The 15,718-nt window shown below is 44.8% G+C and overlaps 1 protein-coding gene across 3 annotated transcripts in view; it reads left to right on the forward strand.

The window, feature by feature from the left end:
* SRPK1 (SRSF protein kinase 1) overlaps positions 1 to 15,718 on the forward strand; it is a 28,287-nt gene continuing 12,569 nt past the window's right edge. The window contains exons 1-6 of one of the 3 annotated variants that reach the window (XM_080367244.1): positions 1 to 22; positions 539 to 599; positions 12,596 to 12,714; positions 14,478 to 14,586; positions 15,009 to 15,096; positions 15,302 to 15,389. In XM_080367244.1, the coding sequence (XP_080223370.1) occupies position 22; positions 539 to 599; positions 12,596 to 12,714; positions 14,478 to 14,586; positions 15,009 to 15,096; positions 15,302 to 15,389 (466 nt within the window). In that variant the 5' untranslated portion in view covers positions 1 to 21. Of the gene's footprint in view, positions 23 to 67; positions 456 to 538; positions 600 to 5,797; positions 9,163 to 12,595; positions 12,715 to 14,477; positions 14,587 to 15,008; positions 15,097 to 15,301; positions 15,390 to 15,718 lie in introns of those variants that run through there. The other 2 variants (XM_080367242.1, XM_080367243.1) reach the window with 2 other exon arrangements.

A 15,718-nucleotide genomic window follows, 5' to 3' on the forward strand; every position in this document is an offset into this window, starting at 1 on the left:
CGAAAAATTTAATTTTTTAATAGTAAGTAATACATAACTTAATAAGATTAAGAGCCTGTAATTGTGACGGGGATGGCAGGCGATGTACCGGCCTTTCCAGCGCAGGGCCCCGCACCCCGAGGCCGCCCCCCCCGTGCGTAACCGGCGGCGCGACCCCGCGGCAGCGCCTGCCCTGACGCCACGGCGCGAGCCCGAGCTCCCCGCAGGCGCTCCCGGATACGCGTCACAGCGCGCGGCGCTGACGTCACGGCCGCGGTGCGCGCCACGGCGGGGCCGGGGCCTCCGCTCCCAGCTCGGCCCCAACGGCGCGGGGCTGAGCGGCGGCCGCGCGGGGGCGCCCGGAGCCGGGCGGGTTGCGCAGGCGCGGCCCGGCGTGGCGCGGAGGTGGGGGGGGGCGGCGCGCAGGCGCGCGGGGCTCGCGGCGCTGCCGGCTCTGGCGGCCATGGAGCGGAAAGGTGAGCGCCGCGCCGCGCCGGCCCCCCGGCCCGCAACCCCCCCTCCGCCGCCGCTCACGCCTCTCTCCCCTTCTCTCCCGCAGTGCTGGCGCTGCAGGCGCGGAAGAAGCGGACCAAAGCCAAGAAGGACAAGGCCCAGAGGAAGTGAGTGCGGGCCCCGTGCCCCTCAGGCGGCAGCTCCCGCCGCCCCCGGCCCCGCCGCCCCTTTGTTACCCCGGCCCAGGCGGGCGCTGCGGGGCGGAGGAGCCGCCGGCCTCCGGGGCTGGGCGGCTCCGTGACGCGAGTTTAATTAGAGGCGCGTTTGGCGGCGCAGGCAGGCAGCCGGTGGCCCGGGGCGGCGGGTTTTGCTTCACCGCCCCCCCCGGGGGTTCTCTGGCGGGCTGAGGGGAGGGAGAGGCGCTGGGGCGGGGGGGAAGGCTCTCCGCTCCCTGCCTCCCCCCAGAAGACCTTCACGATGGATCTGCAGTCGTGACCATCCGCTTCGTGTCATGCTCTGCCCTTGCAGGCTCCTACCCGGCGGGGGCTGCCGTCCCCTCCCCCCCCCCAGCAGTTCAGTAGCGCCTGGTGCTGCCCCCCTCTTTCACACCCCCACCCCAGCAGTTCAGTAATGCTTGGTGCGCCCCCACCCCCCCTTCACCCCCCCCCCCAGCAGTTCAGTAAAGCCTGGTGCTGCCCCCCCCTTCACTCCCACCCCAGCAGTTCAGTAATGCCTGGTGCTGCCCCCCCTTCACTCCCCTCCCCCCAGCAGTTCAGTAATGCTTGGTGCGCCCCCACCCCCCTTCACCCCCTCCCAGCAGTTCAGTAGCGCCTGGTGCTGCCCCCCCCTTTCACACACCCCCCCCAGCAGTTCAGTAATGCTTGGTGCGCCCCCACCCCCCCTTCACCCCCCCCCAGCAGTTCAGTAACGCCTGCTGCTGCCCCCCCCTTTCACACACACACCCAGCAGTTCAGTAATGCTTGGTGCACCCCCACCCCCCCTTCACCACCACCCCCAGCAGTTCAGTAATGCCTGGTGCATCCCCTGCCTCACCATCCCCCCCCCCCCCTTTTATTTTCCTTTTAATCTTGCCGTAAAACCTCTGTGATCTCTCATTTACTCCTTTTAACTTTGATGCTCTCCTGTGGCTTTTCTCCTACCGCAGGAATTTCCCCAAGTCTTTCTGTGTGGTGAACTTTTTTTGGCTGCAGAGATCAAAATGGAAAGATGGCGAGTAAATATTCAACAGCGGCTCCCGCCAGGCTGCGTTAAATACCGCGTTCAGTGCTGCTCGCGGATTCCTTTCTAGGGAAAGGTGATACAGATCCTCGAGCCGGTTCTGTGTGCTCGGTAAAATGCCGCTTATTTGTGCCAAATCTCTGGCACCTCAGGAGGTTTTACACTCGCCTGGGGCTAGGAACCAGAAGGATTTAGTAAGTAAGGCTTTGGGGTGGGAGCTGGAGGGGTTTTCTTTAGGCCTAGAGTAACGCTTTCTTAGTCACTTCCTCGGACAGATCACGGGGATTTTAAAATTTTTGCCCGTTGTCTCCAGCAAAGATCCAGTTATTTTGAAATGTGGCTTCTGAAGGGTAAAGAGCATTAACTAAACTCTTTGGCAGATGTGCGTTACATTTCCATGCTGTTTTGTACGTATGTATTCCTGGTATTTCTTGAAGATAGCATTAGGACAGGTTTTGAAATTCTGTTCTCTTTCTTTACTATTATTTGCATCCTAATTTCTGAATGAATAATCTATTGTTTAATTCTATACCTGTTAGTTACTCTGCTTCTTGTCCAGCTGCAGACAAACAATAGTGGCTCTGCCAGTAGAGCCCACAGTTGGGGCTGGAAAGACTGATTTCTCTGTAAATTCTGAGGGTGCTGAATGGTAACTTTCAGTGCTGGCATGTTAGCTTTTTTTATTTTTTTTTTCTAAAATCTTTTTTAACCTTGTAGGCAGAACAGGTTCAACCGCGCTGCTGGTTAGCTGTTGATTTTGCCACTAACCTGGATTTGGGTGGAGAACCATACTACTTGTAAAATGCTGTGTTTATCTTCTTAAACTACATGCTTCAACTCTGCCTGGTACCATAGATCCTGCCTCGGAAATTAAAGAACCTTGCATGTACTTTATGCTTTATGTTCTATGACAAAATGAACCCAGTGTCAGCCTCTAATTTCAGGTGCAGTTCCATGACATTTTTGCTATTTAAATACAAAGCTGCTCCAGTTAAATCTTCTAAAATAAGCTTAACTGGGTTGTTGCAAGACTTTTTCCATAAAATCTAATCTTGAAACCATATGGAATGTCCTTTCAACATCTAATGTTCCGTGGTAGTTGGTTAGATCGCACGCGTGTTATTTTTTTCTATAGGAAGAGTAGGAAAAAGCATGAAACAACTGATTTTAAAAGATTAAGGTTGGTAAATATTAGGAATTAGTATGGGTAAGTATAAAAATGCAGAGAATGTTCCAAAGGGATTTAAAGTAACTCAGAATATCTTGCACTTTAGAAGTGAACTACACCTGCTTTATGTTTCCCTATCAACTCAATCCGGTTAAAACCAGAAAAAAAAAACACTTGGAAAGGTTAAAATAATCAGCACGGACTGTGTATAGAACAAAACTGGAAAGTCACTGCTTTTTTTCATCATTCAATAGTTAAAATTGCTGCTATTTAGGTTCAGACAAGACCAGACCAAACTGGTTATTTATAGGAGACCCTTGTAAATACTAATCACAGTTCCATGTATAAAATTTTTTTTTATTCAATGGGAAGGTCAACCAAGTTCTTCATTTTCCCCAAGTTCAGGATGTTCCTATTTCTTCCCATCCTTCCTGCCTTTTTTTTTTGTTCTGTTTTATTTGATATCAGTGAAGAAGTGAGTGCATTCATCATAACATACTCTTCACTAGAAGGAGCAGGCTAAGTTTCTTCGTAATACAAAGGTGAGGTACCTGTGTCTTCCCACTCCAGTAAAACTAGCCCAAATCTTTTGGTGATCTGGCACGATCGCTGAACCAGCCATCTCACGGCTTTGCTTAGGAAGTTTCTGCTTGCCTAGCCTGCTTGTCGGTCCCGTGCCTACCATAGTGGAGTTGGGAGACTGTCGTGGCTGTGTACGTTTGCCCAGCTCCCGTTTCTGTGGGAATTGAGGAGGAGGGAGGACAGGGAGAGTGATAGGCTGAATGCCTTGGAGGGACTGAAAACAAGCCTAGGTGCAGGGAGATCCCGAGTGCTGATGTTGACTATCACTGGGTTGCTTTGTGACCTTGAGTGAAGCACTGATTTCAGTTTCTTCTTAGTCCTTTCCATCAAAAAAGCATGAAATTAGAATTAAAATTGCTTGAAAATATTTTTAGAAAATGAGAGGCAAGCTTCTGCTTGGCCTTTTCCTTAATATCAAGAATATGTCAGGAAATAGGCATGTCAAAGCTTTACTTGCTAATAAAGCATTGGGAGTTTGGTACATAGGTTACTGCAATGTGTGTTGCTGCCAAAAGATAGCTTCGCTGAAAGCTGCTTGGGGATGTATTAATTTTATCATTTCATGAGGTGTGAAGATCTCAGGCGGTAACAGTCAGCTGATTCCCAAAAGCAGTCAAAAAAGCCTGTCTTTAAAAAAGGAGCTTGTAGGCTTACAAGCTCTTTTTCTTACTAAAACTTACGAATGTTTGAAGAGTGTACAGTCTATGTGGTGAGGTGCTTCCAGTAGTTATTTTTGCTCAGTTGTCAAAAACACAGAAGCTTTGAAGGAGTTACTAGTATCTCTGGAGTTTATCGCCAGTAGACAGATGTGTTAGGTGTAATATTTGCAGTGGCCTTTAGGAAGGCGGGGACCTGTGCGGTGCTTTCCTGGCAACACTTCTTGTGCGAGAGGTCCTCGTACGACTTCTAAGAAACTGAAAACGGAATTCCCGTGTTCTGGTGTTTCATGAGCTGTGTTGGATGGGGATGTCCGTGAATGCAGCGGGAGGAAGGAGCGGTGGGTGTCCCACCGTCTGAGCCTTTCATCAGCCACGAGGTAGCTGCGCCATGGCTTGCAGGTCCCGTAGCACAGACCCAGCCACGTGTGTACTTGTAACGCCCTGGTGCAGTAAAGTAGTGTCTGTTTAAGAAGCGGTGCAGGCAAACAGGAGATTGGTTACAAGCTTGATTTTTAAGGACCCCAAGTGCTGTTTGGAGGGGAATGTTGCTTTGAGTTAGCCCTTGTGTGAACAGAATGTCCATTCCTGCCTGAAAAGGTGCTGGAGTGTGCTGTCTGCAGGGTTTTGTTTGAAAGAGATTAATTTCCTGTGCTGTGAGACTTGTTGCACTGTGTGAACACAAGCCCAATGTGTAAGAAAGGTCTGGTATTTACTTCAAAACCATGCTTCCATTCAAAAACACAAGCTTCTATTGGAACTAAAATACAAATATAGACTTACTTGAGCAATGGCTTTGGTAATTTGTAATGGAATCTGGCACTTGTGACAGTTAGACCATAATTGCCAGTAAAATACTTTGGCTTTTTTCTACCTGCATTGTATGTTGCAAACCCTTAGAAGCTCAAACTGTTCCCTGTGTCCTAGGAAAAAAGGACTCTAGGTTACTGCTGAGATTAAGACCTGGAGTTTAAAAACTAGGCTAAAAAGCCCATCCAGATTCAAAGCAGTTAGAGAAGCAGACAAGAAACTGAAAAATAGTTCCATATTACAGGTCATTTCTTCTGAAATTAAGAAAACAAGTGTATTACTAGAACTGGACCACAGGTCTGTGTGATGTGCAGATGGTGAAACAGTGTAATTGTCTGGGCCTGCCAATGACATACCTATCAAGTCCAGTGTCTCGCTTCAGCAGTGTCTTTTATGTTTCAGGAAAAGTTGGCCTACTCGTGCACAAAACCAGCAGCTCTGTGTAAAGGATGTCGAACCGATTGTGTCTCAGAGCAGAACATTTTATTACTGTAAGCATGAATAATCACAAAGGTAGTGGCAGCCATACAGTTACAGTATATGGCTTGTTCTGAAAAATGATTTGAAGTATTAATTCTGCATGCACTGGTGAATTTATTTAATCCTTTCGTACAGGCTTTACTGAGCGGGAGAGATTTTTTCACAGGACTTTGAGTAGTTCCTCTGGCACTTTCTACTCCTGGAGGGAGGGCAATGGCAGAGCGGAGTTGGTACAGTCTTGCTTCCTCTCCCTCTTCCCAAATGCATGCAATACTTTGTGTTTTCAAGAAGCTGGTTTACAGTTACTTGTGATTTTCTGGACAGACTCTTGGCATGCAGTGAAGCCTCACTTTCTTCTTCCTCAACAGAATTTCTATGGAGAGAGAGGAGGAAGTTGGTAATTTTTCCATCTATGCAGTCTGGGGGGCAGAAACTTCTGAGTGGAGTCTGATGCGTTCCAGTTTGTTATTGCATATCTTGCTTGTTAGCACTTTCGTGCTGTCTTTGTGGAGCTCTGGAGTTCTGACCCTCCTGGGTTCTTCCTCAACCTCCTTACTCAAAACTTTGCCTGGGACCAGGATCACAGTTTGTGTTTCCTCCCTTGTCTTTCATAATTAATGCCGGGGCTACATAGCTCATAAGTATTTTGAATATAAGTTTAGGGTAGAGTCAGAATGCATCGCCCACAGGATTTTTTTCATTCAAACGCAGAAGCGATTATTAGACTATGACAGGACACAACTGAAGATCTGCTGGTTTCCATGGACATCCCTTGGTTTGTAATAGCTGGGATGGCAGACGGTTCTACAAACAGCTTGTTAAGTGCTTGTGTGGGGGAGTGGGTATGGGGAGCAAGAAACTTGATTGCCTCTGTTCGTGCGTTAGCACCACTCTTACGTGAAATTCATTATTACTTCAAACTGAACTCCCACAGATCCACTAAATGAAAGTATGTCTCGGTGCCTCTGAGCACTGTTCTTTCCAAACTAAATGCTTTGAAAGACCATCTACAGTCCTCTTAAGTTCTTGACAGCAGTATTCCTGTAGGTCGGAGATGGCTGCCCTGCAGCAGCAAGTGTTGTGGATCTGCCCCACTGGCAGAAAGTACCAGTTCTTTATTCAGAAAAATAGGGATGCAAGAGTGAATGAATTGCAGTAATCACACAATAACGTGGATTACAGGCTCATAAGTCCCCCACAATCTATGATGTATGATCCCCTCAAATACTTAACAATTTCTTGAGCAGAAAGGTAAAGTGCATACAGGCAGCAAAATAATTCTATCATTTCAGACCAGAATTCCTACTGAAAGTTTGAGTCTAAACAGCTGCAGTTACAATATTTATTGAACACTAGGTTTGCCAGCAGATCTGCATGTAAGCATGTTGGAAGCTGACACCAGAAGCAGTCATTCTGACTAGATGTGCCTTAACATGATCTTGAAATTAAGAGGCGTGCTAAGGAATAGTAATGAGATGCAGTCTGGCAAGCATGCCCTTAAAGAGACATTGTCTGGATGCAGGGATGTGAAAACGGGAGAGAGATGTTGAAATCCTGGCTTTTCACCGTGCCATATGGAGCTGCTTTTTTTTTTTTTTTTTTTCCCTCCACTCTTCCCCAAATGAAAACAAGGAATCTTTAACAGCACTTGAGGCGAGATCTTGCTGCAGTGGGTGTACAGCCCTGGAAATCGTCGGCTGGATGGTTAAGGTGGAAAGCAACGCTTCAGCAACAGTCCCGGGGTGTGTTACAGTACTCTTACCCCTGTCTCCTGCGCTACAAGCTGGATTTGTCATTAGTCAAGTTCACTGAACTGAATTCTGTCAGGGGATGGTGTGCGTGTGTGTAATTTGCACTCACAAATAAGGGATGACAGTGTTTATAATAACTGTGCTGCAGGCGGCTTAAAAATCATTTAGGAAAGCAATTGTCTTTGGTTTCCTACAGATGGGTGTCATCTCTGCAAATACCAAGGGAATGGCAAACAAGTGAAGAGGAGTGAGGAGAATATCTTTTTTTGTTAGCACACATATAAGGGTGATAGGTGTGACACAAGTGATTTGGATTAAATGTGTGCTGCCTTCCTTGCTTGAAGGGGGAAGGGATCTGCTTCTGTATCTGTTCAAAGCAGGTAGATGGGTAGCGTGGACAGTATTTCTGCTGGTTTAGGGACAAGGAAAAATACTTGTTTCCTGTACAGAAGAGTTTTGAAGAAGTAGCCCTTAAATAGAAGAACCAAACACTTCTCTTCAAGCATTTTGTTCTGTAAGTTATCGGAGTGGAGAAACGTTCTGAGTTTTGATTGTGAAATTGCATGTGGAGGCTTGGCTGCTGGGATGGCTTGACGTAATTTATTGAGAACAGCGAAGGAGCCCGTGCCGGTGCCGCTCCACAGCTTGAAGAACACTGCTTTTTTGATGCACTCTCTGACGGGTGTGACTGTGGTCTCCCATGGTCTCATCCTCCTGATGCTGTTGGATCTACCTCAGTGCAAGTCTGTAAGAACACACGTTACACGATCAATTTCACCTTAATTTTAGTGTGTGAACCAGATGAGTGATTCTGTGGAAAACTGGCAAGAGAATACAAACGGGTTTTTCGCAAACTCTTTGAACACCTTTTGTGAGGAAGGAGTGACTGAAATCTTAGTTCCTGCAAATAGCTGTTACTGTCCCCGCTGCGCATTGCAGAGGTGAGCAGAGTCGTTGGGTGATGTATTCAATGAACATGGAGCAAAATCTTGGCTGCAGTGGGAAATGTTGCATGTTGTTAGCACGTCTTCGAACATGAAGAGGTTTGGCAATGCTACACTGTTAAAAGGATGTTCAAACCTCAGTAAGCTTTTAAGGTGAAAATATTTCAGATACACAATCAGATGAATCCAATTTTTCCTTAAACCTCTTGATTTAAAACCACGGAGCCAGCTTCAGTGTCTTTCACTAATAAAAGGTCCTCCGTAGCAGAGAAAATAAATTATTACTTGCTATGTCACATTGCTGCTGACTTGTTTCCCCTATTACTTACATAAACCAGCAGGATAAACAGGCGCAGGAAATGGCTGGTAGTTCTTCTGCATCGTTGAAGGGTGATGTGAAGTGCCTGCTGCTGTGAAAAATACTCAGTTCACCTTTTTAAAGAAGATTTGACTCCTTCTGCTTGTTTTGTAGCTTTTAAGCATAAGGGATCGATTTTTCTCATAACTCTGGATAGGGAAGTTTGGAATTACTTCAGAAAATTCATTTTTCCTTTGAACGCCCTTTCTCTCCTGTGGGATTGTGCTGGCATTTCTGTATCAAAAGGGTTGCACTGTCGGCAATTACCATGATCCTTGTCTTCATCCAAGCTTTGAATCCAGTGGGCTATTGAATAGGCAAATAAAAACCGGCTCGTTCAGGAAGATGAAACGCAGTATCTGACTGAATTCCTACTTGTATTAGAGGGAAGATTGAGACAGGTAAACTTCAAGAGGAGGAGATGCATCTGTTTATGCTCAACCCCTAACACGACTTGAATTTGCAGGAAGATCAGCTGAGAGCAACCCCCAGCCTTGCTGCAAGGCCCTTTACCTGCAATGCAGCGCTGTGCAGCTGCAGCTAGGTGGTGGAGGCAAATCCCTCTTCTCCATCGCTCTTGCACAAAGCTTTGCTGCGTTCGAGAAGAACCAGCCCCTCTGCCTGCCGTGGATGTCCCCCTGCTTCCCAAACAGTGTGGCATCTAATTTTTAATGGCTCTTTCGAAAACTATTGGACTGTCTTCGGGAATATCTTTATCAATGGGAGGCCGTGCTTCATGCAGGTAGGTTACCCTCATTAATTGTTTGGGGTTTTTTTTTTTTGTCTTGTGAATTTGTAGTTCTTCAGGCGTTCCTGAGAGAATAAGGACTTTTGGGAGGGTCTCTAGCTGTGGATCCACACGAATTCCATAAAAGATCTAGCATTTTGGCATAGCATTGCATTTTTACATCATTTTCCTTAAGTAAAATAATGCTGTATAGTTTTAGATAGACCCTGCAAATCCAGTTAATTCTAATGATTAACTAGCACGTCAAGAGAGCAAAAGTAAAAGGTGGTCGAGGTGTTCTTAAGTAGAACAGAGGTGGCTGTGAAAAAAAGTACCCTAGAACACTTGATTTTTTAATGTGTAAACTATTAGCAATTTCTTATAGACTCATCCTATATTTTACCTGCATTTAGCAGTGTTGCTGACAGCTGTCTCAGCTGTCATCTTAAAGTACTAAGCATGGATTTTTCTGCTGTCTTTAGTAGCCTTTTGTGTTTTAAGAGTACTGTCTGTGTGAGCAAAGCAGACGGATGAGGGTCGTGGTTTTGTGTCTCAGGTTGTTTTGGTATTAATACACATTCTGCACTGGTTAAGTCTCTGCATCTGCAGTTGACACGATCACTTTGGGGGAAGAAGGTGGTGGGATATAATAACATCTACTGAATTTTTACAGGAAGGCAAATGAGATGCGTTTTGGAGCTGATTTCATAAAGGAAATAGCATTGTAGAAATGTCTGTGACCTGAATACGGCTCACTATCGCATTAGTTGGTATAATAGATTGTAATACAGAAGTAAAATGCTTTTGGATCCCCAGGACAGACTCAGATGCAGACCACAGGGTGTGTCGTGTATGAGGTTGTCAGCAGCATGATTCGTCAGTCCCTTCTTAGGAGGGGCACAGAAAGCTTCCAAGAGAATGGGGTTTAGTGCTTCCAGTAACTTCTTCCTTGATGCATGAAATGACTTATTATTGAGAAGCATTGGGACTGCAGGATGGCATGATGTTTCTGTCTGCATCAGTGGTTCTTAAGATGAATTTTCTTTTGAATCCCTTCTAATCCCCTACATCTTGCACAGTTACAAAAGTGAAAAATCTTGAAACGGCGTTGGGGAGAATTACTCTTTAGAGCTTATGCTATGGGTGTGGCTGCTGGGTTTAAATTCTCTTTTCTATTCAATGCTGCATTCTGCTTCTCTTTACCCAGCCTATAGGATTTGCTATATATGACCATCCAGTCTCCCCTTCAACGGTTCTGTCCGTGGCCCTTTCTTGCCTTTGCTACCTACTTTTAATGTGGGGATAGCCTATGACTTTATTTGTAGCTCTGTTGTCCCCAAAGGAATGCAGCAGTTTTCAAGGAGCTTTTTGACCTCCAAGGCTTCCCACCCCCTACCCTGCTTTCTTCCTACCCCTGACTTGTAAATCTGTGGCTCACAGGGCGGGGAAAGTCTAAATGCTAAGTATCTTGGGGCTGGAACAAGCTATGAGGTTGTTAATAAATGCCTCAGTAGCCTGGCAGCAGTGGAATGGACTGTCTGGCAGTCTTGTTTTATGGTGCTGGGCCACTAATCTGTGTTGCTTATGTGTTCCTGAATTAAAAAATCAGCAGGATTTACTAGCTCTGACAACAGACTGAAAGTGAACGTCAGGTGGTTTGGTTGCGCCCGGGATGACCTTTGTAGCTCTTCTTTTCTTTAACGAACTTCAGCTCCAGATTGTAAACGGCTCTAAGTTTAGTCGTGGTCAGGTTGGAACATGTGATTTCTTCCTTTTTATGCTCCATAGCTGTTTAAGGTGGCTGTAGTTTTTCACATATTTTATGTATGTATTTAATGTATGAAGTCTCAGCAGAGTGCATGTGTAGTAGGTAAATGCTGAACGTCCATTCTGCCATACAACTGCTCAAAACTGAAATACTAAAAAGATTAGTCAGTGTGGCCATGATATGATGCACAGAGCTCCAACTCAGTTATAAGCTAAAAAAACTGCATCCAAAAGCCCACATGCGTTAGCGTATCCACTGGCACAATCAGTGGCTCTCTCAGCAGTTACTCCTTTGAGCAAAATGAGTCGAATTTGAAATAGGGTGGTGTAAGGTATCAGTTATATCTGCTGCTTCACTGGAACAATAGTTTCAATACAAGAAACTTCCGCTAATTCACACAGACGGGGAAGCTCATTGTAAAGAATGTTATCTCGTGCTTGTACGTCATTGCTGTAAAGAAATTTGTTGCCCACCTCTTTGGGCAAGTCCAGCTCTTTTTAATATCTTACACTTCTAAGAAAAGGAGGCTTAATTTTGATACTGTGCAGTGCTTTGCCATTAGCTCTTGGCAGTGCAGATGGGCTGTAGGCATTGTTTTCACTATAAACGCTTGCTTTGTACAAAAGGATATTGAGGATTAAACTTTGTAGACGTTTAACCGTTGCTGTAATGCTTTGTAAAGTAAATAATTTACCTGTTAGTATCATTGTTTCTTGAACTGTTTGGCTGCAAGCAGTGTGGTGCCATGGGGCGCAGCGGGGGTAGTGATGTGTTTTAGTTCGGGGAGCTCAAACACAGCTTAAATGCGTGAGAGCAATGAGGTCGCCCTTGCCAACGTGACCTTCACGAGCAGGAGCTTAGAGTAGCACATTTGGTGGAAAGTTAAAAACAAAATTAATGGTCTTTTTTATGAATGTGGAAGTGTGTGTGGGGGGGAAACCACCACCACCTCAGTGCCTGATTTCAAGCCCTCTGCAATCACTAACTCTCAGAAGGGTTTACAGAACATCTGCTCTGCATACTCCTACTCCCTGTAGTTCAGACAACTGTAACAAATTCTAGACCTTCATGGAAGAGACAAACTAGAAATGCAGCCTACCACATGAGAACAGGAGAAATCAAGGGCAATCTTAGGGATGTGAGAGTTCTCAAGTTTTGGAAGCAGGAGGATTGTTAAATGTTCATTTGATCTCAAAAGGTGAAAGGGACAAAGGGCACCAGTTCTAAAACTGGGTTGTTTGGGTTTTTTTCCCCAAAAGGCTAAGAACTGGTTGATGTTAGTCTTTAAAATAGCATTCATCAACATTTAAATCTTCGGGGTTTGTGTGATGTGACATCTTAAAAATACAACCTCACTTTAGAAAAGTCCTCACTGAAGGAAAGGCTGAGAAGGGGTTCAAAGAGACTAACGTTTTGGTGGGATCTCTAAGCTTGTCTGGTCTTTTCTTTGTTCTACTATAAAAGTGAATCTAGGGCATTAAATTCTGTTTTTCACTAGTATATGGAAAATTGTTTCTATCTACTTTTATACTGGCTCAAGAGTAAAAGCATTGAAATGTGAAAAGTTTTTCTGAAGGCTGAATATTGCATCTCCTCCATTATCAGCAATGCTTCATGTGACGTGAAAGCTACTGGAGTGAAGAGTAACGTGTGTGAGACATGCAGTGTGTTCTCTTTCAGACCCGACACTCAGCATCGGGGCCCTGCTGCTCACTCAGAAAATGACCTTCCCGAGCAAGAGGAAGAAATCTTGGGATCAGATGACGACGAACAAGAGGATCCAAATGATTACTGTAAAGGTGAGAACCTGCCTGGTTTTAAGGTGCAGGATTTTCAATGTAATCAAGAAATTCCCTCGATTTCCCATCCACTACGGAGAATGAAAATAGACTCCCTCTTACTTTTAAGTGTTTTTTGAAACTAAACTGCATAACAATAATATTTTTCAACCTAACCTGAAATGGAGAAACTATTCTTCATTTCTCCAAGGTTCCCTCTATTACCATTCAGTATTTGAGTTGAAAAGCTTTTTTAACATGTTTAAAGCTGTTAGCTTTTCCTCTGTGCCAGTGGGCTTTCAAAATTGGTAAAAGCAAGTAGGCATTCGATTCCTTTTTGAACTTCATCAGGAAAAGGACGCTTTTCAGATTCTTCAGGGTTTTTTTGAAGATCATCATCTTAATATCCATTCCTCAGATAATTTTGTGTCTGCAAATGCAGTCTTCTGCTGTTTCTTTGAGCAGAAACTAAATACAGAGCAAATGGGGGTGCCACAGTATATAATTCAATATCAAAAGGATCAGGCTCTATGTGTAACATAGCAAATTCTTAAAAAAAGATAGAACACTGATCATACAAATCAGCTGGTCAATTAGTTGAAGCTTGAGTCTGTGCCCCCACCTCCAAGTGTTCTGTAAGACTGCTTATATTTATTGTATATATTGAATAAGACAGAGGGAGAAGCATGTAACAACTGCCATATATATGTATAAAAAAAAGGCAAAGTAGAAATAGCACAGGGAACTTCAGTTGCAGCATTTCTTACGCTTCAGTGCTTTACTTCAAAGCATGTACATTGCTTTCAGCATGCTGCCAGAGTATTTGTGAGATTTTTTTGTCGGAAAGCTGGTGGAAAGAAGAAAGCCATTGTATGAATTGGCAATTGGTGCAGCTGTCACTGTTGTAACTGAAATCTTTAAGCGAAGAAAAGGGACTATTGCTGCTTGAGCTAATGAAGTAATGGATAGCAATTCTGTGTCTTGTTTGTGAACAACTCAATCAAGAGAGATGAGTTTTCCTTGCAAAGCATGCATTTCATGGGTGATACTTGCTGACCACAATAACAGTAAGTGCCTGGAGTCTAGGGTGTAATTCCAGGTTCTGGCAAAAATTTAGACCTTAACGATCACAGTTTATTCTCCTCATTCTGTTTTCTGCGCTTCCCTTGTGTCTTTGTCTGGCTTTTCGTGTCTTTGCTTCCATCATGGAATCTTCCTGCGTAGTCAGCAGTGTGAGAGATACAAGGGGTGCAGGGAGGAGACTTGCCTGTTTTCAGTGGCCATGTTAAATGGCAGAGTGCCTTTCGGTCAGGAAGGCAGTTGCAAGGGAAACTGCGGGGATCTTGGCTGCAGTACTCTGTTATGGGGATGGAGCGTGCAAAAGCACGGCTGGTATTTAGATGTAAGACTGTTAATGAACATCATAAGCTGTGTGTTCCAAAGGGGCTCAGCCTAGCAGACTTCAGATGCTTTCGCTGAGGAAGTAGTCTTCTGTGATGCTGCAGTGGTGACCTACATTGAAAAGTTTTAATATAATTGAACTAGAATGACCGACTTTTCCTCCTCTTCAATCAGCTAGAGGGCTGTTCACAGCTCTTCCTCTGACATACTGTGTCTATGTTCTAGCAAGATCCAATTAGAGAAACATTTGCATTTGTTTATATGATTAAAAATTTAAACACATCAGGTAAGTCTGCCTCAAGGGGTGATGCTTGTTCCCCATACCTGCTCTTCCGCACTTTCTGAAGATCTCTTGATATATCAATTTCCCGCTGTTTTTCTAGGTGGTTACCACCTTGTGAAAATAGGAGATCTCTTTAATGGACGATACCATGTGATTCGGAAGCTTGGATGGGGCCACTTCTCCACTGTGTGGCTAGCTTGGGACATCCAGTAAGTCTTGCTATTCTAGCTAGAGTTTCTGGCAGGCGTGCACCGCGTTGCACAAACATGATCGGGAAGCATCTTTTCACCTTTGGACAGAAACGCAAAACGTAGCTGTCCACATCCTGGCACAGAAGTTTCTTTTGACATGGCGCACGCAAATGTGTGGGAGGGAATTAACAGGGCAACCCATGTATGTGGCAAGAGTGCTCTTGTGTTCAGTAATCTCTGACTTATTTGAGAAATGACTTAACATGGGTGTTTTACAAAATGAGACCCAAAGGCAATCTTCATGAGTGCTTGAACCTTATTTTTCCATGATGCCTTCAATAAGTAGCTCTCTTAGGTGCAAAGGAGTTAGGATAATCCTGGAGAATAAATTCTTTGTATGAGCATTAACAATCTCCAATTTACTTACCGTGTGTGTGTAGAGGGAGGAGATTTGTGGCCATGAAGGTGGTGAAGAGTGCAGAGCACTACACAGAGACAGCACTGGATGAAATCAAGTTGCTAAAATCGGTGAGTGCCTGAGAGTGGGGTTCAATTTTTATTTTTTTTTTATTAATTTTGGGGAGTTCATATTCATCATGTGCTTGATATTTCTGGGTCGTCTAGCTGCAAAGAGTTTGGACAAGAACCTAACAGCAACGCAGTAGATCTGACTTCAAAATATATTCTTGCCTGGTAATTACCTCAAGGAACACAATCCTGTTTTTCTCTGCAGGTTCGCAACAGTGATCCAAATGATCCAAGTAAAGAGAGAGTTGTTCAGTTATTAGATGACTTCAAGATCTCAGGAGTTAATGGTTCTCGTATCCTTTTGTGAAATAAAGGCAAAGAATTACATAAAGTTGGGAATTTGCTGGATAGCTGTCATGCCAGGGCTGGTGTGTGATGCCCAGGCAGCCCTTTCACTGTCCAAGAAAACCTGCCATAGAATTATCTGGTTCCAAACTGCCTGCTAAGCTCAGGTCCAGGATGATCATTCAGTAAGATGTGTCAGTTGTGGAGACGGCGCTGCTTAGTCACGCTTTTAACGAGAGAGATGGGTGGCTGAATCTGCTTTGTGAATCAGGACTGAATGTCCGATGTGCCTTTGTGGTAAGAGAGCCCGTCTGGCTCAGCCCTTCAATTCTGCAAG

Source organism: Falco punctatus (assembly GCF_963210335.1).
Source record: "Falco punctatus genome assembly, chromosome: 17".
Classification (NCBI taxonomy): Eukaryota; Metazoa; Chordata; class Aves; order Falconiformes; family Falconidae; genus Falco; species Falco punctatus.